Below are 19424 nucleotides of genomic sequence, written 5' to 3' on the forward strand. Positions count from 1 at the left end.
AATTTTATCATCATCATCATCATCATCTGTTTACCCTCCAGGTTCGGCTTTTCCCTCGGACTCAGCGAGGGATCCCACCTCTACCGCCTCAAGGGCAGTGTCCTGGAGCTTCAGACTCTTGGTCGTGGGATACAACTGGGGAGAATGACCAGTACCTCGCCCAGGCGGCCTCACCTGCTATGCTGAACAGGGGCCTTGTGGAGGGATGGGAAGATTGGAAGGGATAGGCAAGGAAGAGGGAAGGAAGCGGCCGTGGCCTTAAGTTAGGTACCATCCCGGCATTCGCCTGGAGGAGAAGTGGGAAACCACGGAAAACCACTTCCAGGATGGCTGAGGTGGGAATCGAACCCACCTCTACTCAGTTGACCTCCCGAGGCTGAGTGGACCCCGTTCCAGCCCTCGTACCACTTTTCAAATTTCGTGGCAGAGCCGGGAATCGAACCCGGACCTCCGGGGGTGGCAGCTAATCACGCTAACCACTACACCACAGAGGCGGACATTAATTTTATTTCGTTCGAAATATGCATCCATTGTATATAACTATAAAGGACATCTGAGGTGTGCAGCAGGTGCGGCACTCCCCTTCTACTGTAACCCCTATGGATAGGGGTTGTAGGAGGCGACAAAAGGGGAACCCCAGGGCCTCTCAACTAGGGAGCACGGTTTGGTGGCCACAGGGGCCTTGACTGAGTCCTGGCTTTGTTTCTTTGTGCCAGACTTCTCACAATTACCTATCTAATCTGACATCCCTTGCTCAGTCTACTCTTGCTCTATTCCGATTCGGTCGGTTTTGGGTTTGTGAGGGCTAGGAAGCCTTTCATTTTTACACCCATTGTGACCGAGCTCGATAGCTGCAGACGCTTAATTGCGGCCAGTATCCAGTATTCGGGAGATAGTAGGTTTGAATCCCACTGTCGGCAGCCCTGAAGATGGTTTTCCGTGGTTTTCCATTTTCACACCAGGCAAATGCTGGGGCTGTACCTTAATTAAGGCCACGGCCGCTTTCTTCCAACTCCTAGCCCTTTCCTGTCCATCGTCGCCGTAAGACCTATCTGTGTCGGTGCGAAGTAAAGCAAAAAAAAAAAAAACACCCATTGTGGCCCTTCCCTTTCTTTTGCTGATACCTTCATCCTTCGGAGGATCCGACCTCTTCCTTTTTCTCTTTGGGTTGGTGTTAAAAGAGGATGGCTGCCCAGTTCTACTTCCTCAAAGATAATAATAAGCAGCATAATTGCTTGCAACGTCCGCCTCTGTGGTGTACTGGTTAGTGTGATTAGCTGTCACCCCTGGAGGCCCGGGTTCGATTCTCGGCTCTGGCACGACATTTGAAAAGTGGTACGAGGGGTAGAACGGGGCCCACTCAGCCTCGGGACGTCAACTGAGTAAAGGTGGATTCGATTCCCACCTCAGCCATTCTCGAAGTGGTTTTCCGTGGTTTCCCCCTCCTCCAGGTAAATGCTGGGATGGTACCTAGCTTAAGGCCGCAACCGCTTCCTTCGCTATTCCTTGTCTATCTCTTCCAATCTTTCCATCCCCTACCAAGGCTCCTGTTCAGCATAGCAGGTGAGGTCGCCTGGGCGAGGAACTGGTCATCCTCCCCAGTTGTATCCCCCTCACGCTCCAGGACACTGCCCTTGAGACGGTAGAGGTGGGTTCCCTCGCTGAGTCCGATGGGAAAACGAGCCCTGGAGGGTAAATGGATTAAGAAAGAAAGAAGAACTTCGTGAATGAAAGAAATGAAAGTACGTAATTTAACTCTTAGCACTCGAATTTGTTTAGCTTGTCACATGCCTCTACTCGTATTTATTTTTCTGGATTTAATGGTTATACTGCTATCTGTTCTTGGCATGCTCACACAGACACTGAATATGCAAAATGTGCTAATGTCCCTGTGTATATTCACTTGTCTAATTACCAAGATCGATAGCTGTAGTCGCTTCATTGAGGCCAGTATTCAGTATTCGGGAGATAGTGGATTCGAACCCCACTGTTGGCAGCCTGAAGACGGTTTTCCGTGATTTCTCATTTTACATCAGGCAAATGCTGGGGCTGTACCTTAATTAAGCCCACGACCGCTTCCTTTCCACTTCTAGCCCTTTCGTATGTCATCGTCGCCATAAGACCTATCTGTGTCGGTGCGACGTAAAGCAACTTGTGAGTCTCTTGTCTAATTATGGGGGAACTTCATGAAATCAGCGGGGTAGGCTGGTAGGTTACCTAGTCAGAGCAATTATCATCTTCAAGTGAACTGGAGCCTAGTTCAACTTCAGATTCATGATGATGATGATGATGATGATGATGATGATGATTATTATTATTATTATTATTATTATTATTATTATTATTATTATTATTATTATTATTATTATTATTATTATTATTTACAATTTGCTTTACGTTACATCGACACAGATAGGTCTTATGGCGACTATGTGACAGGTAAGGGCTAGAAGTGGGAAGGAAGCTGCCGTGGCGTTAATTAAGGTACAGCCCCAGCATTTACCTGGTGTGAAAATGGGAAGCCACGGGAAACCATCTTCAGGGCTGTCGACATCGGGGTTCGAACCCACTATCTCCCGAATGCAAGCTCACAGCTACGGGGTCATAACCTCACGCCCAGCTCGCCCGGTGTTATTATTATTATTATTATTATTATTATTATTATTATTATTATTATTATTATTATTATTATTATTATTATTATTATTATTATTGTAGTCGTCTTACTCAGGAACCCTTACCGTAATTCTGATGACATCTCGTTGCTTATTCCTTCTATCAAAGTTCGGGTAACTGACTGGTTCAATTTGTCTAAAAATCTTCTAGAAGAAACATTCCAGTATACTAGCACTTTTTATATCTGAAGATGACTGAAGAAAAAAGTAGTAGGGAAATTTTGGTGTTTATTCCAGAACTTTAAAAATTGGTGTTTCTAGCTTCAGAGTACGTACCACGAGTTTGAGGACGTGATCTGGTACATTACGGGAGCTGTTACACAAGGCACGGGCCGACGAATGAGAGAAGATTACTGGAGCTGTGCTTACTGCCAAGGCGTCCTTCATTGTCCTAACTGACACATGTGACAGGTCTACCAACATTCCCAGACGATTCATCTCCTTCACCACGTTCTGGAACAGAAAGAAGGTACTTTGTTATATAGATTAAGAGCAGAGTACCAACATATCTGTACACTTCACTCCGTTCTGTCGACCATCTTGCTTTCATTCTGTAATAGCTAGTAAGTAAGGAAGACCGGGGCAAGATGGCGAATCAGCCATAACTTTTGTAGTGTTCTGATCACTAAGTTGGCTACCATGTGACCTTGGGCCCGGTATCTCACACGTATAACTTACACATAGAAGGAATTTCCTTTCAGTCTCAGACATGCAGTGGTAGGGGGGTGTCTGTCTGGTGCTGTTGCACTAAAATATCTGAGGTATGTGCAGGAAGCTTCTACTACTAGTGTGCTCACAATACGAATTAACTGTTTTCTTTAAATGTCAGTGTATTTCTTACTTACTTCAGTGTTAACTGAATCTTGATTGTAAGATGTCTGTCGATTATAAGGACAAACCGCTTCCTAAGCAACCTGGGGTTGGGCCGATGACCTAGATGTTAGGCCTCTCTAAACAACAAGCATCATCATCATCATCAAGCAACCTGGGGCAAGTTGACGAATTCGTCATCTTACCCTAGGCCAGGTATAGACTACACTTAGTCATCCATACACTTATGCTAATTACAGAAATGCCTAGAAAATATCAGCGGAAGATGGATAGACGGGACTGGGGTGAAGTACGCATGATAGCCGCAATGCATGCTGTCGAAGAATCTCGGATGTCTTGTAATCCAGCCGCAGCACAATATGGTATTCCTGAAGCGACTTGAAGGCGTTATTTGAAGAAGCTGCAGGAGGTTAGCCTGTAGTTTAATGAGTGTGAGGAATTCGGCCAGTAACTAATTCAAATAGCATGTTTTATACCACGAACCTGCTACGCAGGCGTAGCAGGGGGAGAGGTGATACTCCCACGTGGCGCGTCCCAGGTGGCGGATAGGGGGGTCCTAACCGGCTTGCCGGCGGACTTGAGGGAAATAAAATACCTCTCGCGGACCAAACACACACCCCCTGTGGGTGGGGGAGGCTGACGAATAATACACCCACGGTATCCCCTGCCTGTCGTGCTAGGCGACTAAAAGGGGCGACCAAGGGATGAATGAATTAGAACCATGAAACTACTTTTGATTCGTACCATCATGCGGGGAACACCATGGGTTGCATGTACTTGCGAGTAGTATCACTAATATGGTACTAAATATGTTTGTGATTCGTTGCAGTAAAAAGCCTGGCCTGGTGGATTCCAGTACCCGTGCGTTGTACCCATGTGGGCGACACCGCGGGTCTGGGCGTAGCCTGTGAGTTGTACCACTATATGAGCGACACCGTGGGTCTGCGTTGCCTGTGATTAGTACTCACTATGTGCGGAACACCACGGGGCCCTTGGGACCGGCACCCGTGACTAGTACCCTAGGTGAGGAAACTCATCGGTTTGCGTTGGCTGTAAGTGGCGCCATTGTGTGCGAAACACCATAGGTCTGCGTTGCTTGTACGTATTGCAATACTTGTGAGTAGTACCATCTTTTGTGGAACATCGTGAGTCTTCGCTACTTCTGATTACTACCCCAACATGACACATACCATGGTTCTATTTTACTCGCGACATGTACCATTCTGTGGGGCCTTAGACGTGGATTTTGCACCCCCTTTAGACACCAAGCATCATTGTGCTTTGTAAGTGGTTCCTTGGTCGGAATTAATGTTATTTTCTATTTGCATTGAGTCCGCTCCACTGGTTTTTGTTTGTTTATTTTGTGTTTTGTTGGGTTCCTGTCCATCCATTCATTCATTCTTCATGACATTTTATTTTTATTTTGGTCAGTGGATGCCTTTGAATTTTTTGTTCTTTCATTTCGTACCATTAGGGGCCGATGACCTTCGATGTTAGGCCCCTTAAAACAACAAGCATCATCATCATCAGCATGTTTTATAATATAGCTTATTCAGAAATTCTCTTATTTCTTCACAGGACCTGCCAGTTCATGGTGGGAGGTTCCACAACGTTTTCACAAATGAGCAACTCGAAGAACTGCAGCGCATATTATTGAGCTCAATCAAAGGTTTTTTGGACTTACTACGATACCAGACCAAACCAAACCCCATGGCACTACAGCCCTTGAAGGGCCCTGGCCTACCAAGCGACCGCTCCTCAACCGAAGACCTGCATATTACGAGGTGTCGTGTGGTCAGCACGACGAATCCTCTCGGCCGTTATTCTTGACTTTCTAGACCGGGGCCGCCATATCACCGTCAGATAGCTCCTCCATTCTAATCACGTAGGCTGAGTGGACCTCGAACCAGCCCTCAGGTCCAGATAAAAATCCCTGACCTGGCTGGGAATCGAACCCGGGGCCTCCGGGTAAGAGGCAGGCACGCTGCCCCTACACCACGGGGCCGATTACTACAATTCATTGGAGGAAAATTGTTTACGAGTTTGCGGAGAAAAAAAGGAATAGAACATCCTTTAAACAAAGCCAAATGGCTGGAGAAGATTGGCTGAGTAAATTCATGAAGATGTACAATTTTTGTATGCGAACTCCTGAGGCCACATCCATAGGGTGTATGTTGGGTTTTAATAAAGTGGAAGTGAGTAAATATTTTAATATTAAAGAAGTTCGAGAGAAAAAGAAGTTTAAGGCAGCAAGAATTTTCAATCCTGATGAGTCAGGATTGTCGACTGATTCAACTAAGCTGCCTAAGATCATCTGGCCAAAGGGAACCAAAAGGGTTTCAGAAATTGTGTCCACTGAGAGGAGAGAGTGTATCACTGTCGTATGCTGTATGAGTGCTAGTGGTTTTTATGTTCCTCCATTTCTCATTTCCCCCAGGAAAAGTATGAAGTCAGAGCTGTTATCCGGTACGCCAACAGGCTGTGCCGGTCACTCTCAAGAGACAGCCTGGATAAATTCTGAACTCTTTTTGTCATTCTTAGTGCATTTTTCTGAACATGTCAAGCCTAGTAAAGAAGATCCGGTTCTGCTCATTGTCGACAATCATGCTTCCCACATTACACTAGCTGCTTAACTTTTTGCCGAGGAAAGGGTATTGTGATGGTTGGCTTGCCACCACACACATCACACAAATTGCAGCCCTTAGGTGTGGCGTTCTTTGGCCCTTTAAAATAATTTTATTATCAAGCATGTGATAACATTTTTATATCAAATCCTGGCCAGCAGGTAACTGACAGAATCGTGGGAAAACTTTGGCGACGCCTACATAAAAGCAGCAACTATGAGCAATGCCATTAAAGGATTTGAAGCATGTGGAATTGAGCCATTCAATCCTCATATATTTGATCAGGAAGTACAGCACCAACCTTCTACCCCAGGAGCACACCATGAGCGTAATGGACATGCAGATTTGCCTTCGGTACCCGATACTTCAATTTTAGAAGAAGATACCGCTATCAGTAGTCACTGTGATAACACACTACAACTCGAAGTGTCAAAATCCTCACAGCCAAGAACGTCAACGACAACGATCTATGATATTCGACCACTACCGCACGCTCAGAGGCCTGTCACAACGAAAAAAAGTGGTAGGAGATCAGCATCCATCATAACCAGCTCACCCATGAAGGACATGCTTCAACAAAAGAAATGCTGAAGAAAGAGCAGGAATGTAAAAGCCAGAGAAGAAAAGTAGCCAGGCAGCTGGGCTTCATATCCAAATCTGGCAATAATCGGCAGCAAGAAAATTCTGCATGTCCCGTGTGTGAAGAAAAGTATGTTCATCCTCCAAATAAAGACTGGATTCGGTGTGATAACTATAAAGTGTGGTGGCATGAAGACTGCTGAAGTTATGAACATAGTGGACGGTTTTTCTGTGGCATGTGCTGAGTATATTCCAGTTTAAAACTGTTTCAGAGTTCTTATATTCAATGTAGTGATTTTAGCAGGAACTTCTAAACATTATATTACATTTATTTTAAAGTATTTTAAAATTTTTCAAATTTATGTTCTTTATGTCCTTGTGTAATTCATAATTAAAATCAAGTTACTTCAAGTTTTGATGGCGTGTTTAACAAATTTCAGTGAAGTTCTATGTTGAAGCAGTTGAGAAGAATGCTCGTCATCTTACTTCAATAGGATCGTCAACTTACCCCGGACAAGATGACGAATTTATATAAAATTAAACTTTACTACTTTATGAAAAAAAAAGCAATTAAAACTAGGACTTTGAACATTGCAGAACTGTTGCATGAAAAGGTAAGCAGTAATACACATTTCATCACAGGCGTAAAACACGCCATGTTCCGGGGGAATGTTGAAACGAATCTTATCATCGTCAGCTTGCCCCGTTCTCCCTTACCTTAAATACAGTGTGTCCCGCTCCCAGCGGGACTGGCGGTCGACATGCACATGCACGCTTCGAGCAGTGTATTCATAACCCCATGCTGACTAAATGCATAGCCACGAGGCGGCCAGTTTCTCGAGTTTGTGTGTCGTGGGAAGCCATGGTATTGTTGCAGTGTTGCACATCTCCCAATTATTTTACACTTCATTTGTCGTCTTTTTTAATTTTCTACTTAACTATACCTAACATATATTTTAAAATATGTTAAAATGAACCATCTTTGGTCGTTCGATGTACTAATGCTTTTTAATGGACCAATAAACGATGCCGGCTTCGAATCAGACTCAGGTTTGCTTTCCTGCGGCAACTCCCAAGCGGACAGCGCGGCGTGTAATTTCAGCAGGGACGAGCCTAAGCATGTGCGTAGCGTCAGGTAGCTCGCTCGCCAGTATCGGCCCTTGGGTGTTCCACGAGACCAGCAAGCCCCCTATCGTGAAACAATGCCAAGTGTCCTCTTTAGATTGCACCACTCTGCGAAGATGACTGCATTCCTGCTTTCTATCCTCCTGCAACCGTGATTTCTGTTCCACGCCACTAGGTTACGCCATACGGGACCACCCACAATATTACCAACATTTTGCATCAATGGAAAACAGGAGGACACATTTTCAATCCAAATGAAGTAAGAATAACTGTAGTTATAGTCTATAATTTTTAATTGCTGGATATATAAATGTTGGTGGTCTGCGAATGCAGCACGGTTTTTAGTGCCGGGAGCGCTCGATTACTTGTTCGAGTCTCCAGCAGTGGCGACTGTTGCACCAACATATACATACATATACTACTACTACTACTACTAAAGCGTTTTCATTCAGTCTCTGAAGGGGACGGTGGGCCTCCTAGACGGTATCGCCGTCTCTCAGGCCAGGGAGATTTGTGGAGAAGGTGACAGAGTTGGCGCCTGTGGCCTATAACAGGAACTGTCCCGGCATTCGCTTTAGTGCAGGAGAATGGAAACCATTCTCAGGACAGCCGACGCTGAAGACCAGCCCCTCTCCGTCTCCCGACTACAGAGACGTGGAGCCACGATAGAGCCGTGGCCATCCCTCCTCTGCTCGGTTGACCGGTCGGAGTATAGAGTTGTCGGACACGGACCAGCCCTTCGGGTTTCTTGGAGAGAAGCAGTGGTATTATATCGTCTTAGTATCGGCTGCGGTGTAGCAACGCACTCCTACTTACTGGAGGAGATCCCTCCCCGCCCCCCCCCCCCGTCGGTGTGTACTTGTGACGGCCATCTTACCATTGTTCACATCTTTACGGAGTGCGTGGACCTGTCCGATCGATCTGCGCCATAGTCCCAAACTTCCCAGTACCATCTCTCTCATCCTGCGAAATGACGAGCAATCAGCAGTCCTTATTATCCACTTTATGAGGGATAGAGGTATAGTGGCCTGTTTCATTGTGTGTAAAAGTGAGTCTTTAATCTGCTTTTAATTTAATTTAATTAAACATACGTTTTATTCTGTTGACTCTGTTTTAGTTTGTTTTGTGTATTTTAATGTGTTTAACTTTTAACTAGAATGACATATATGATTGCACTTCAGGCAATGCCTTATTCTACCTTCAGCTATTTTTCTACCATTTTGCAAGAAAATAAGGTATTGCGAATTAGATCCACTGATTATTTTAAATTCATATTTATTCTTCATTATCACTTTAATTTCTAGTCATTGTATGAATTTTAAAATTTTAATTATCATAAAATTTCGTTTAATGTCATACCATTAGGGGAAGATGACCTAGATGTTATGCCCCTTTAAACAACTAGCATCATCATCGTCATCATAACCTTGTTCAAGCCGTGAACTTCTTGGGCATTGTTCTCTTCTCCGAAGAGACGATGCGTTTTTTTTTTTCAGTCCTACCTTCCGCACACTGTTGTTGATAATGTAAGACCACTAGGATGTCTAGTCCATAGGAACCCTAACCAACCCTTTTTTTTTTTTTTTTTTACTGAATTTCACTACCAAGGTCTGCAGTAGTATGTGGTGTTACTGGTGTGGCAACAATGTTTGAGTCTTCTCCGTGTTGCTCTCTTCTTTTCCATGTCATTTAGACTATTACAACTTAGAACACGTAATGGCATTCTGTTTTTGTTTTTTGAAGCATAAGAAACACTTCACTGCAGCTCCGCAGCTTTTTGATATACGGTATGTCCCATTTTCAAAAATGTAAAAATGCACTTGTTTTCTTTAAAAAATGTCTGGCTATGATTCTTTTCCTTGGAAACATGAGATCTCTGAATAGCAAATACATGATTTATCAAATTTATTACTTCCTACTAAATATATAACTGCTGCTATGCGTATTTCATCCTGATTAACAGTTTCATGAAATTCTCTGTAGGCGAAACCATCACGGGTTATATGAATTTGTACCTCTCGTTCAAGTTTTTGGTATAAAAAAGTAATCAACCCCAAGCCTTCAAGGTTTCATCTGGTAATGAAGACTCAGCTAGTGGGTACAGTACAGCTTGCATACTTATCAGCTGTCACTCCTAATGTGCTGTCAGCTGAGTGTCGAGCTTATCATAAAGACTACATAGGTTTACTTCGTGTATTGAATCCCTTTGAAGTACTAATTATATTAATTGTTTCACGTAAATGTTAATTAAAAGGTCATCATGAGCAGATCTTGCCTTCCGTTGTTCAAAACCTTTAGGATAGTTCTCTGCTGACGGTGAGTAAATAGCAACCAGACGGACGAACCCTCCGATGTAGCTTGGTATAAATATTAAAATTTGTTTTCTACTTTTATACTTCTATCATTCATTTATGCGTTTTAACTGTTCTAAGAAAGTTATTCAATTTTTCACATTACCTTCGCATTGTTAAAGCTTTAACTCTGGCAATTTTAGGCTCTACCTAACGCACGCACTCTTCTATTAGTATTTTTACAGCTTACTCAATCCGCGTCTTCTCTCAACATTTCTTCGTAATGACTCCTTAGAATCAATATTTGTTCGCGGTAGGTTTCATTTTCATCCAAATCTTTGATTTATTCATCTTTACTTCCCTTCATCTCAAATGTATGATTTTCTTATAATATTTTAAACCTGCCTTGTGGAATAATTGTCTTTTAATATTTCTTCTAATGTTTAAGCCGCTCGCGTAAACAGTCTCCTCATATTTGATCATTTCTCTTTCTTCAAATCATCCATATTATGGTTGGTCATTCTCTGTACATTTGTGGCAGTTCGAGGTCAACACATAGTGTATTATGCTAAGTGAACCCATTGTTGAATTATCTATTTCCTCAGTCCATAGCGGCCAATTTCATGCTGTGTCATTAGTGACTTCACGACACCGTAACTGTTTCTATTTATAGTTTGAATATTGGATAATTGTTTGACGTACTACGGGAGGACATGTGCTTGGTGGGCATTGCTCCAGTTAACGCCAAGGCAGGGCCGGTGACACGGGGGGCAGGGGCAAATGCCCAGGGGCCCGCGCTCACAGAGAGTCCGGAACCAGGAAAAGGAATAAAAAAATAACAATAAAAGTTTAAATACTGTGCATTTAAATGTCAATGAGAATACAAACTTTTGTTGTTTAAAACGTTAAAAAACAAATCAAGTGTGTGTCAGTATGCAGCAGAGAAGTATGACATTAGCTTTGTTGTTGTTGTTACAAATTTTTAACCAATTCTGTACTATATTTTTTGGGGTAAACGCGAAAGAATATACGCTAATGTTGCAACAAAGTGCCACAAAGATTACTCCACAAATGTTTGCTTCGAAAGATACACCAAAAATATACCAACTTTACACCAAGGTTACATCAATTTTGAACCATTATATTTGTGGAGTAAATACGAAGAAAACTGCACAATTTTTTCACTAAAATTACACCGGAGTGATTTCACAAATGCACCCAAATCCTTGATGTAACTTTGGAGTATTTTTGAAGCAAATTTGGTTCAACAGTGGTGTTGATAATACAGAAGATTGAAAAATCTTTGGTGTATTTTTGGCGTGAAATTGGTGCAGAAATTGTCTGATTAGTGCACTTCATTTTTGGTGTAACTATGGTGTAAAATGTCACTTCTCTTGCACCAACTTTGTTGGTGTAAAAGTGTAAATTAATGAGAAAAAATGTGGTGTAATCATGGTGCAGTTTTGTAGCATTTTTCATTGATGTTAAATCGGTGCATCCATTATCACTTTTGTACCAAATTAGCACCATAAATACACCACGTTTTCACCCATAAACATTTTGAACCAATTTGGCACTATTATTACACACATTTCTGGTGCAAACTCCACCGCCAGGGGCTGATAATCAGGTAAGTCTTGGTTATAAAATAACCAGCAAGATCGCAGTTCTGGTCTAAATTGAGTGAGGGGGGCGGAATTTAGGGGGCCGAACCCCTCAGTTGCCCAGGGGCCCAAAAACACTGTCACCGGGCCTGCGCCAACGATCCGACAAAGGAATGAAAAGCGAAGTGCAGAAAGGCGGACCCTGCAATTACGTGGGACAAACGCTAGGGAGAAGAAGTGAAATCAGTTTATGCTGTAGCAATTAAAGACACAATTTACTATGATTTTATATTTATGCATGTGCTTACCTGTTTGCAGCATTTTTTCACTACAATAATTATTTTTCAGATTGTACCCGATTTTGTAGAATGTCGGGCTGTGATTATTAAATTATTCTTATCCTTTGATTTTGTATTCCTATTGTCTCTTTTGTAATGAATTTATATTCGAAAAATATAACAATGAAATGATAATTAATTTTTGTAATAAGAACATGGTTATTTTTCAAGGCCATATCGAAGTGATATCATTTCTGTCCCCGCGACACCATTTATGATACGAAAATGTTACAACACTGTTTGTGGTTGTTTACGGTTTAAAATCTTAGCGTTTTGTTTTGATTACGAACATCAATGTGAAGAAAAATTACCTTGCCGACTGCTACAGTCGCTAAAAGAAGGAAAGATGCATTCGCGGAAACTATGGATGTATTGCACCGCCTCTACTAAAGCGGGAAATATAGGAGAGGGGTCACGCCTCAGGATGTCCGATTCCGTTACGTTATATTATCGTCTCAACATTATGAAAAAAGGTAATAACATAGTGTTTCATATTTAAAAGTAAATTTCTTTTAATATTTAGTATTGCTTATGAATTTGTCAATATGTATTAGAAACTGTATAGAAAAATGGCTTGTATACTTATAAACAACCTTCATGTGCATTTAGGTCCTCCGGCCCCGTATGGATTTACAGTAATTGCAAGAACCGGGCAGCACCCATCAACTCAAATTAAACTAGTTATTATCTGCGCACCTTTTCTGGATATATTTACACCCTAGTGCTGAATTGGTCGACCTCGGCAATCTTCGAGATTCGTACTGGCAACCTTTGAAACACACACTATGAATCGCTTATGCATCGCTGTGCGACATCTGGCGTACACTTTACGTACTAGTACTGTTGTTATTTACACATCAAAGCCAAACTATAGAATTCACTCTAGGAATGAGATTCGCATCGAGAAATGTTATATAATGTGTGTGTGACGCAGTTGTTGGCTTAAGATAACAAAGGTTTAGCAAAATTCATATCGATCGATCATATTATCGATTCAATTCAGATTTCATTTCCATTCAGTTGGCAGTACTTACGGAACCGGAATTTCTCTCTCCTCACTCCTCAAACCCGTACATAAATCTATCGATAAAAAGTGCGCAGATAATACATGACCCATTGTTCGTAACGGCATCTTCACATAGAACTACTATTTCAATACGAAAACTGCAGATGTAGGTCAACGACATTAAAGATATAAAGATATTTTTAATGTCGTTGATGTAGGCAATGCCAGAATTCACAGCCTTCTAGAAACACGTAAGACGTTCTTCTAAACGGAATGCCCATTCGTTATTCTTCAGTTAGTTCAAGACTTGTCCAATAGATGACATGGTTTATAGTCCTACTAAATGCAAGCAGGGAGTAAAGAGGTCCTTTCCAACACAGTCCTGCACAGTCCCTGTGCCAGAACATGGTCTCTTTGCTCATGCGCAACACGAAAAATCCTTTTCAACACAGTCAAAATTGCGTCCGTGTACTACAGTCAGGCTTTCCAACTAACTCTTCGCATCGATCCCTAAACGCTTGCCGTAAACGGTCGTCAGTAGTCCACAGACTAGAGGATGTTCTCAAGACCAACTCCAATCGCCAGACCTTTAAATGCTGCTCTCTATCGTTCCAAGATGGCGAATCGAGTTGCCGGATATGTTGGGAATGTGAGATCATTGTTTTCGTATGCAGTCTGTGTAATTTCATGATCGTTGACGATAAATATTAGTTTCTTTGCAGTAGATACTTGTGCGAGTGTACTTATACAAGTTGGTGGGCTCTTGGGATCTGTAATTATACGCAGTAATGTGACAATGTGTTTGTTTCGATTGTGTTGTGAACCGGATTTAAGTGTCACTTCGGCAATACCTCTTATAGAGCTATTCTTAAGTTTTCTTTGAAATAAAACATTAAGAGAGAAGAGGTTTAGGAATATACATCGAGACTATTACGAAGTCTATGACAAAAGAGTAGAGTGCATACATAATTTTGTTATTGTGATTCAAGCTGTGGTTAACTCTTATCAAGCAGACTGCATCATATTGAAGCTCGTCCGTGTAGTTAGTCCGTCATTAGTTAGTCAATGAAGTTTTTTGATTCATGTACCTGAATGGGTAAACACCCATTCTCTCTGGTGTCTGAACGTTTCGTTACTAAGTTTACCATCATTGCGTGAGTTTCTGCGGTTACGTGAATCATGGTGATCCACGAAATATCACTGTAATATTTGTCACATATGAAAGGTAATCATTGATTTACTCAAAGTCTCAAATCCCAGGTTGACTAAGAAATAATAGGAAATAACCATTTTATTTTACAGAATACATACTTGACTGCCTTACAACTACATACATTTTCTTCTACGTCGCAGGGCTCCCGTGTTTTGTTTGTGTGTAACACTTTCGTGTGTCATGTCTTTGCTCACGGAAGTTCTTTGGTGTCGTGTCACTTCAATTGTCTGGTAGTTCTGGAAAGTCTCTTCACGGTAGTGCTGCAAAGGAAGAAACGAAATATGCCATCATTTCCTGAATTATATCACGATGTGCAGGAATTAATTGGCAATAAAAAGCTATGGCCTATGTACATTAGGAGAATTCTGTGGACTAGCGAGCTCAAGTACAGAGATAGATTACCTTTTACAGTTTTTTTTGAAATGGTTGTCCTATGGACTTTTTTAATTGAATTTTTGAAAGGTTGTAGACGGAAATCTAACGTTCTAACTCCGAAGAAAGTCGCAAAATCCATAAGAATCTGGAAATGGTTGGAAAAGTGTGTGGAAGAAAAAAGAATGGATATTTGGAGGAAACGAACATACTATGACATCTCGTTAGGGCGAGTTGTGTACTTGTGCCCTAACTGATTCATGAAATGATTTATTGGTCCAGGGATCATGCTTTTTTCCTTTAATAAAGTAATATATCTATTGGTCCAGGGATCATGCTATTTTCCTTTCAACACAAATAATTTTCGTGGTACTTACGATATTTCTGTGTAATGTACAGCAACAAGTTGTTGAACGCGTCCTTGGTTGACTTTCCATACAGTTCCATCCACATAAACTGGTCAATATGCTCTGAGAGCAGTTTGGAGTTCATTACTCCCATGCTTCTGGCATATCGTTTAAGTCGCGACCAGTAGCCTTCAACTTGGTTGGTGCAGGCACCAGTGATGGGGTCGACGAAATTTCTACTATGGTTCACTGTTTTATGAATGAATGGTGAAATCCCCCACGCCCCGCCCAAAGTAGATAATTTAGAATAACCCCGCCAACGGTCAGTCCATAACTCAGTTCCGGGTAGAACATGTTCTAAAATTATGTCCGTTAATGTTTCTGATTTTCTCTTGTCCACATAAATAATCATTCCCCCTTTTTTTCTGAATATCGTAAAGGCCGAAAATCCATTTTTGTTTAATTACTCTCCCAACATTATGTTTCCGTTTTGTAATTACACTTTCGTCCAACTGAACGATAGTACCTACCCCACCGAACCGAAATTTGTCTATATCCTTAATCAATTTCCAGGAGCAAATGTCACGGAAATACCGAAATTGTTGCACTACAGAATGCTTCGTTATATTCATAATATTCGCACTCGCTAAGACGCGACATTTGGAAGCCCACAATCACATCAACATAAATATTGTACTAATTTCAAATTCTGAACCGCTAAAAAAATTGTCCCTGTCCTCAGGCTTCTGAAAGTTCGGCAGTTCTTGCATCTAAAACAGTATCCAAGAAGTCCACCTCTCTATCTCTTTACCAAAAGGCAATTGCCTCTACAGTTACTCTTGATACATCTGGGTTGCTTCGGCACGAGATGTAGGTCCTGTAGCTTCCTTATTACATGCTGATTTTCCTCGTCAAAAAACGCGGTGACATCCTTATGCCCGAGTGCACCAAGCTCGGTAATTTTCAGCCTTTACGAAACCGTGGTAAAACTTTTACCGTGGTATTGTCGTAAAAGCAGTGCACCATTACTATCGCCCGGTTTCGTTACCGCGGTTTCTTGACGCTTGATTTTCTCGCTATTATTCCCCTCGGAAGAAATTCGAAGTAGTATTCAGGAAGCAGTGATCATTTCGATAGTCACTTGTCTTTAGTTTATCCAGCCGGCAGTGATCGTTTCGACAGTCACTTGTCCCTCGTGTTTACATTTTGTGACAGCGCAAGCAAGTTATCGACTCCTTAAAATGGAAAATAATGTTCGACATGTTTTGAATGTTACATCGAAGTCCTAAAGACATGGAAGGGAACCTCCTTTCCCACACACAATATTGTCTCTCGACAACATTCCTTGTGGCAATATGGGCTCTGTTATATCGTTATTCTGCTGGGGAGGTGGGATTCTGTACAGGTGTAAGGAGGAAGGATTTACATGGGTAACCTCCATCACCCAAAAGATAGCCATTAGCTATTTCTCTCGTCTCGAGACGCGCTCTCAGCCGAGAATTGTGAAATATTGTGCTATCATGAGTCGACCCTGGCCATCTTGCTACAATATCTCGTATCGTGAGGTTCGAATCGCTCACAGTTTGCACGTTTAGCGAGAAATAACCTTTTCTATTTCTAAATACCTCCCCATTTTCACCTCCGGGAGACTGTATTCGCACATGAGTGCAGTCCAGCGCACCCAATACACCAAGGAACCCAGCTATTGTATGAAACCCTTCCATAACCTCCCTTTGTTCCCGCTGCGTAAGTGGAAGTTGAATGAACTGTGGCGGTAACGACGCAAGTAGATCAGAAAGCTTGTGTATTATGCGACATACAGTTGTTCTGTCAAAATCACAGACGTCACCGATCACTCCTTGAAATGTTCACGTTGCATAGAACCGCAGCGCTATTAAAAGACGATTTCTAGGCGATGTAGGACAGTTTCTCCCAGTCGGGCATTCCAGTTGTTCGCCATTTAAATCTAAAATGTAATTCACTGTTTCCTTACGCAATCTAAATATTCTCTGGAACGAAACATCGCTTAATTCTTCAAATAAATCGCGTCTCTCTTCTATAATTCTCCCTTCATTTCTTTCAAACTGGTTAAGATACTGGAGATATAACCTATAGTTGTTAAGCTCCATCTTGGAATCTTTAACCACAGAGCTCAAATGCAACTTTACCGCGGTTTTCTAAGTTAACCGCTCGCTCACGGGCGGTAAACATAATACCGCGGTAAAATCTCGGTAAACTCGAAACCGAGCTTGGTGCAACAGAAATACGACTTTACCCTGGTAAAATTGTGAAGTTTACCGCGGTATTCTCTTTACCGAGGTTGGTGCACTCGGGCATTAATGTTGTTCACCTCCATTTTGCTGTTTGAACTGTCCGCGCTAGACATATGGACAAAGATAATGAGAATTCACAGACATGGCACTCGCATTCATCGGTGCCAGCCCTGGACCTCAAGAAACAAACAAATGACGGCGCAAGCAGCGGAATCCAACATAATATATAGATTTATTAAACACACTGTGTACTTTTAACAAATAATGGTTATAAGGTCCCTTGAAAGTTATCATCGTTTGCATAGAAATTCAGGGAATTTATCCTCTCCTTACAATCGATCAAGTGGTACTGAGGGCAATACAAGCCGCAGAGCGTACAGGAACATTGGGTTGAAGCATGATGGTAACCTCGTTGGTGACAAATTCTGTGGTGAAAGCCGTGCGCTGCAGTCCGCGTGATGACATGTCGGAGTTCAAAGTTGGACTCTTTCCATACATCTGTGTTCATTGCTGGAGTTTCATAGAAGTCTGGATCTATTGCTGCAAGCTTTTGCTGTCTTTGTTCGATGTGGGTTTCATATGCTGGGGTGGATTCTAGATTATTGCTTATCATTATCTCCCTTATGAACAAGTCCGTGTCTACCAGTTTGTACACTAACCGTGTCCGAACTGTTCTGTGTAGCCGTAATGCTCTTTTCAAGTAGGTGGCTTTCACAGCTTCCAGTCTCCCCAGGTTGGACATAGTGAGGTGCGTCCATATTTTGCTGATCGCATAGCAGGCTATTGGAGCTATCTTAATGTTAAAGAGAATGAGGGCGGATCTTACTGATAGTTTCTCAATGCTCTTTATTTCAAATATGGATTTGATCGCTGCAGTGCAACGTTCCTCTATGTGTTTAGTAAACGTCTTCCCAGTTACTTGCAAGGTTAAGCCTAAATAACGATACGAGTTTACCAGCTCTAGTTTGTTATTGCCGCACTCAAAGACATCTTCTGTAGGGATATTTCCTCCTCTCCTAAATTTCATAACTTTTGTTTTGCTGGTATTTATCTCTAGATCATTTCTCAGAGACCATTCGTTCAGCTTATTTAGTCCTTGCTGCAGGGATTTTCTGTTTTTTGATAGAAATATAATGTCATCAGCGAACATGAACATTGCAATATCTTCCGAGGCCACCTCACTGATGACATCGTGAGTCAACAGATTAAAAAGCATTGGGCTGAGAGTGTCCCCTTGGAGTACGCCATTAGTCTGGGTTATAAGTCCAGACCGGCCTACTTTATCACTAACCGTAAGCCAGTTAGAACTTAGTATATCTTCCAATAAGTGCAATAGTGGATTCCTGGTCCTAAGATAAAAAGTTTCCTAAATAGAATGGTTCTGTTAACTCCATCGAACGCTTTAGTATATTCCACAAAGATAGCGTAAACGAAGCCTCCAGTTATGCTTGTAGCATCCCATATGATGCTAAGTACCCTCTCAATTGCTTGGATTGTTGATCTACCGGCAGTAAATCCATATTATTATTCTGGTATGTACATCATGGCTTGTGGTAAGATGCGATCTAATATTAACTTGGTAAAAACTTTAAAAGCACATTCGAGGGCTATCCCACGATAAGAATCTGGTGAGTCCTTTGGCCCTTTTCCTTTATATAGCGCCTGGATCGTAGATTCCCTCCACCTCCTAGGGATTTTCCTCTGTACGATGCATTCATTGAATATTGCTGTCCATATAACTACAGTTAGAGAAACTGATTCCTTTAGAAGCTCGTTTGTGAGGTTGTTCGGACCTGGCGCTTTTCCTTGTTTACATCTTTGAAATGCATTCCATACTTCTTCCACTGTGATTGGCATGATTGGATCCTGCTGCGTGGTTCGAGTCTGTATGACGGCCATTTGGGTCCTTTGATATATACTTGAAAAATGCTCCTCCCATATTTTCATCGGTTCTGTGGGGTTCAAGTATTCTATACATAATGGACTCCTGTTTACAGCTCGTAAGTACGTGTTCATATTTCTTGCTAGTAAGGACGGTATTTCTTAATCAACCTGGGATTTGTGACTTTATTTCAGTAAATCAATGATTACCTTTCATATGTGACAAATATTACAGTGATATTTCGTGGATCACCATGATTCACGT

General features: G+C 41.9%; 1 protein-coding gene across 1 annotated transcript in view; it reads right to left on the reverse strand.

Moving 5' to 3' along the window:
* LOC136872193 (dipeptidase 1-like) overlaps positions 1-19424 on the reverse strand; it is a 485863-nt gene that overhangs the window by 132290 nt on the left and 334149 nt on the right. The window contains exon 6 of the mRNA XM_067146027.2: positions 2952-3128. Within this exon, the coding sequence (XP_067002128.1) occupies positions 2952-3128 (177 nt within the window). The remainder of the gene's footprint in view (positions 1-2951; positions 3129-19424) is intronic.

This window comes from Anabrus simplex, chromosome 4 (assembly GCF_040414725.1).
Source record: "Anabrus simplex isolate iqAnaSimp1 chromosome 4, ASM4041472v1, whole genome shotgun sequence".
NCBI lineage: Eukaryota > Metazoa > Arthropoda > Insecta > Orthoptera > Tettigoniidae > Anabrus > Anabrus simplex.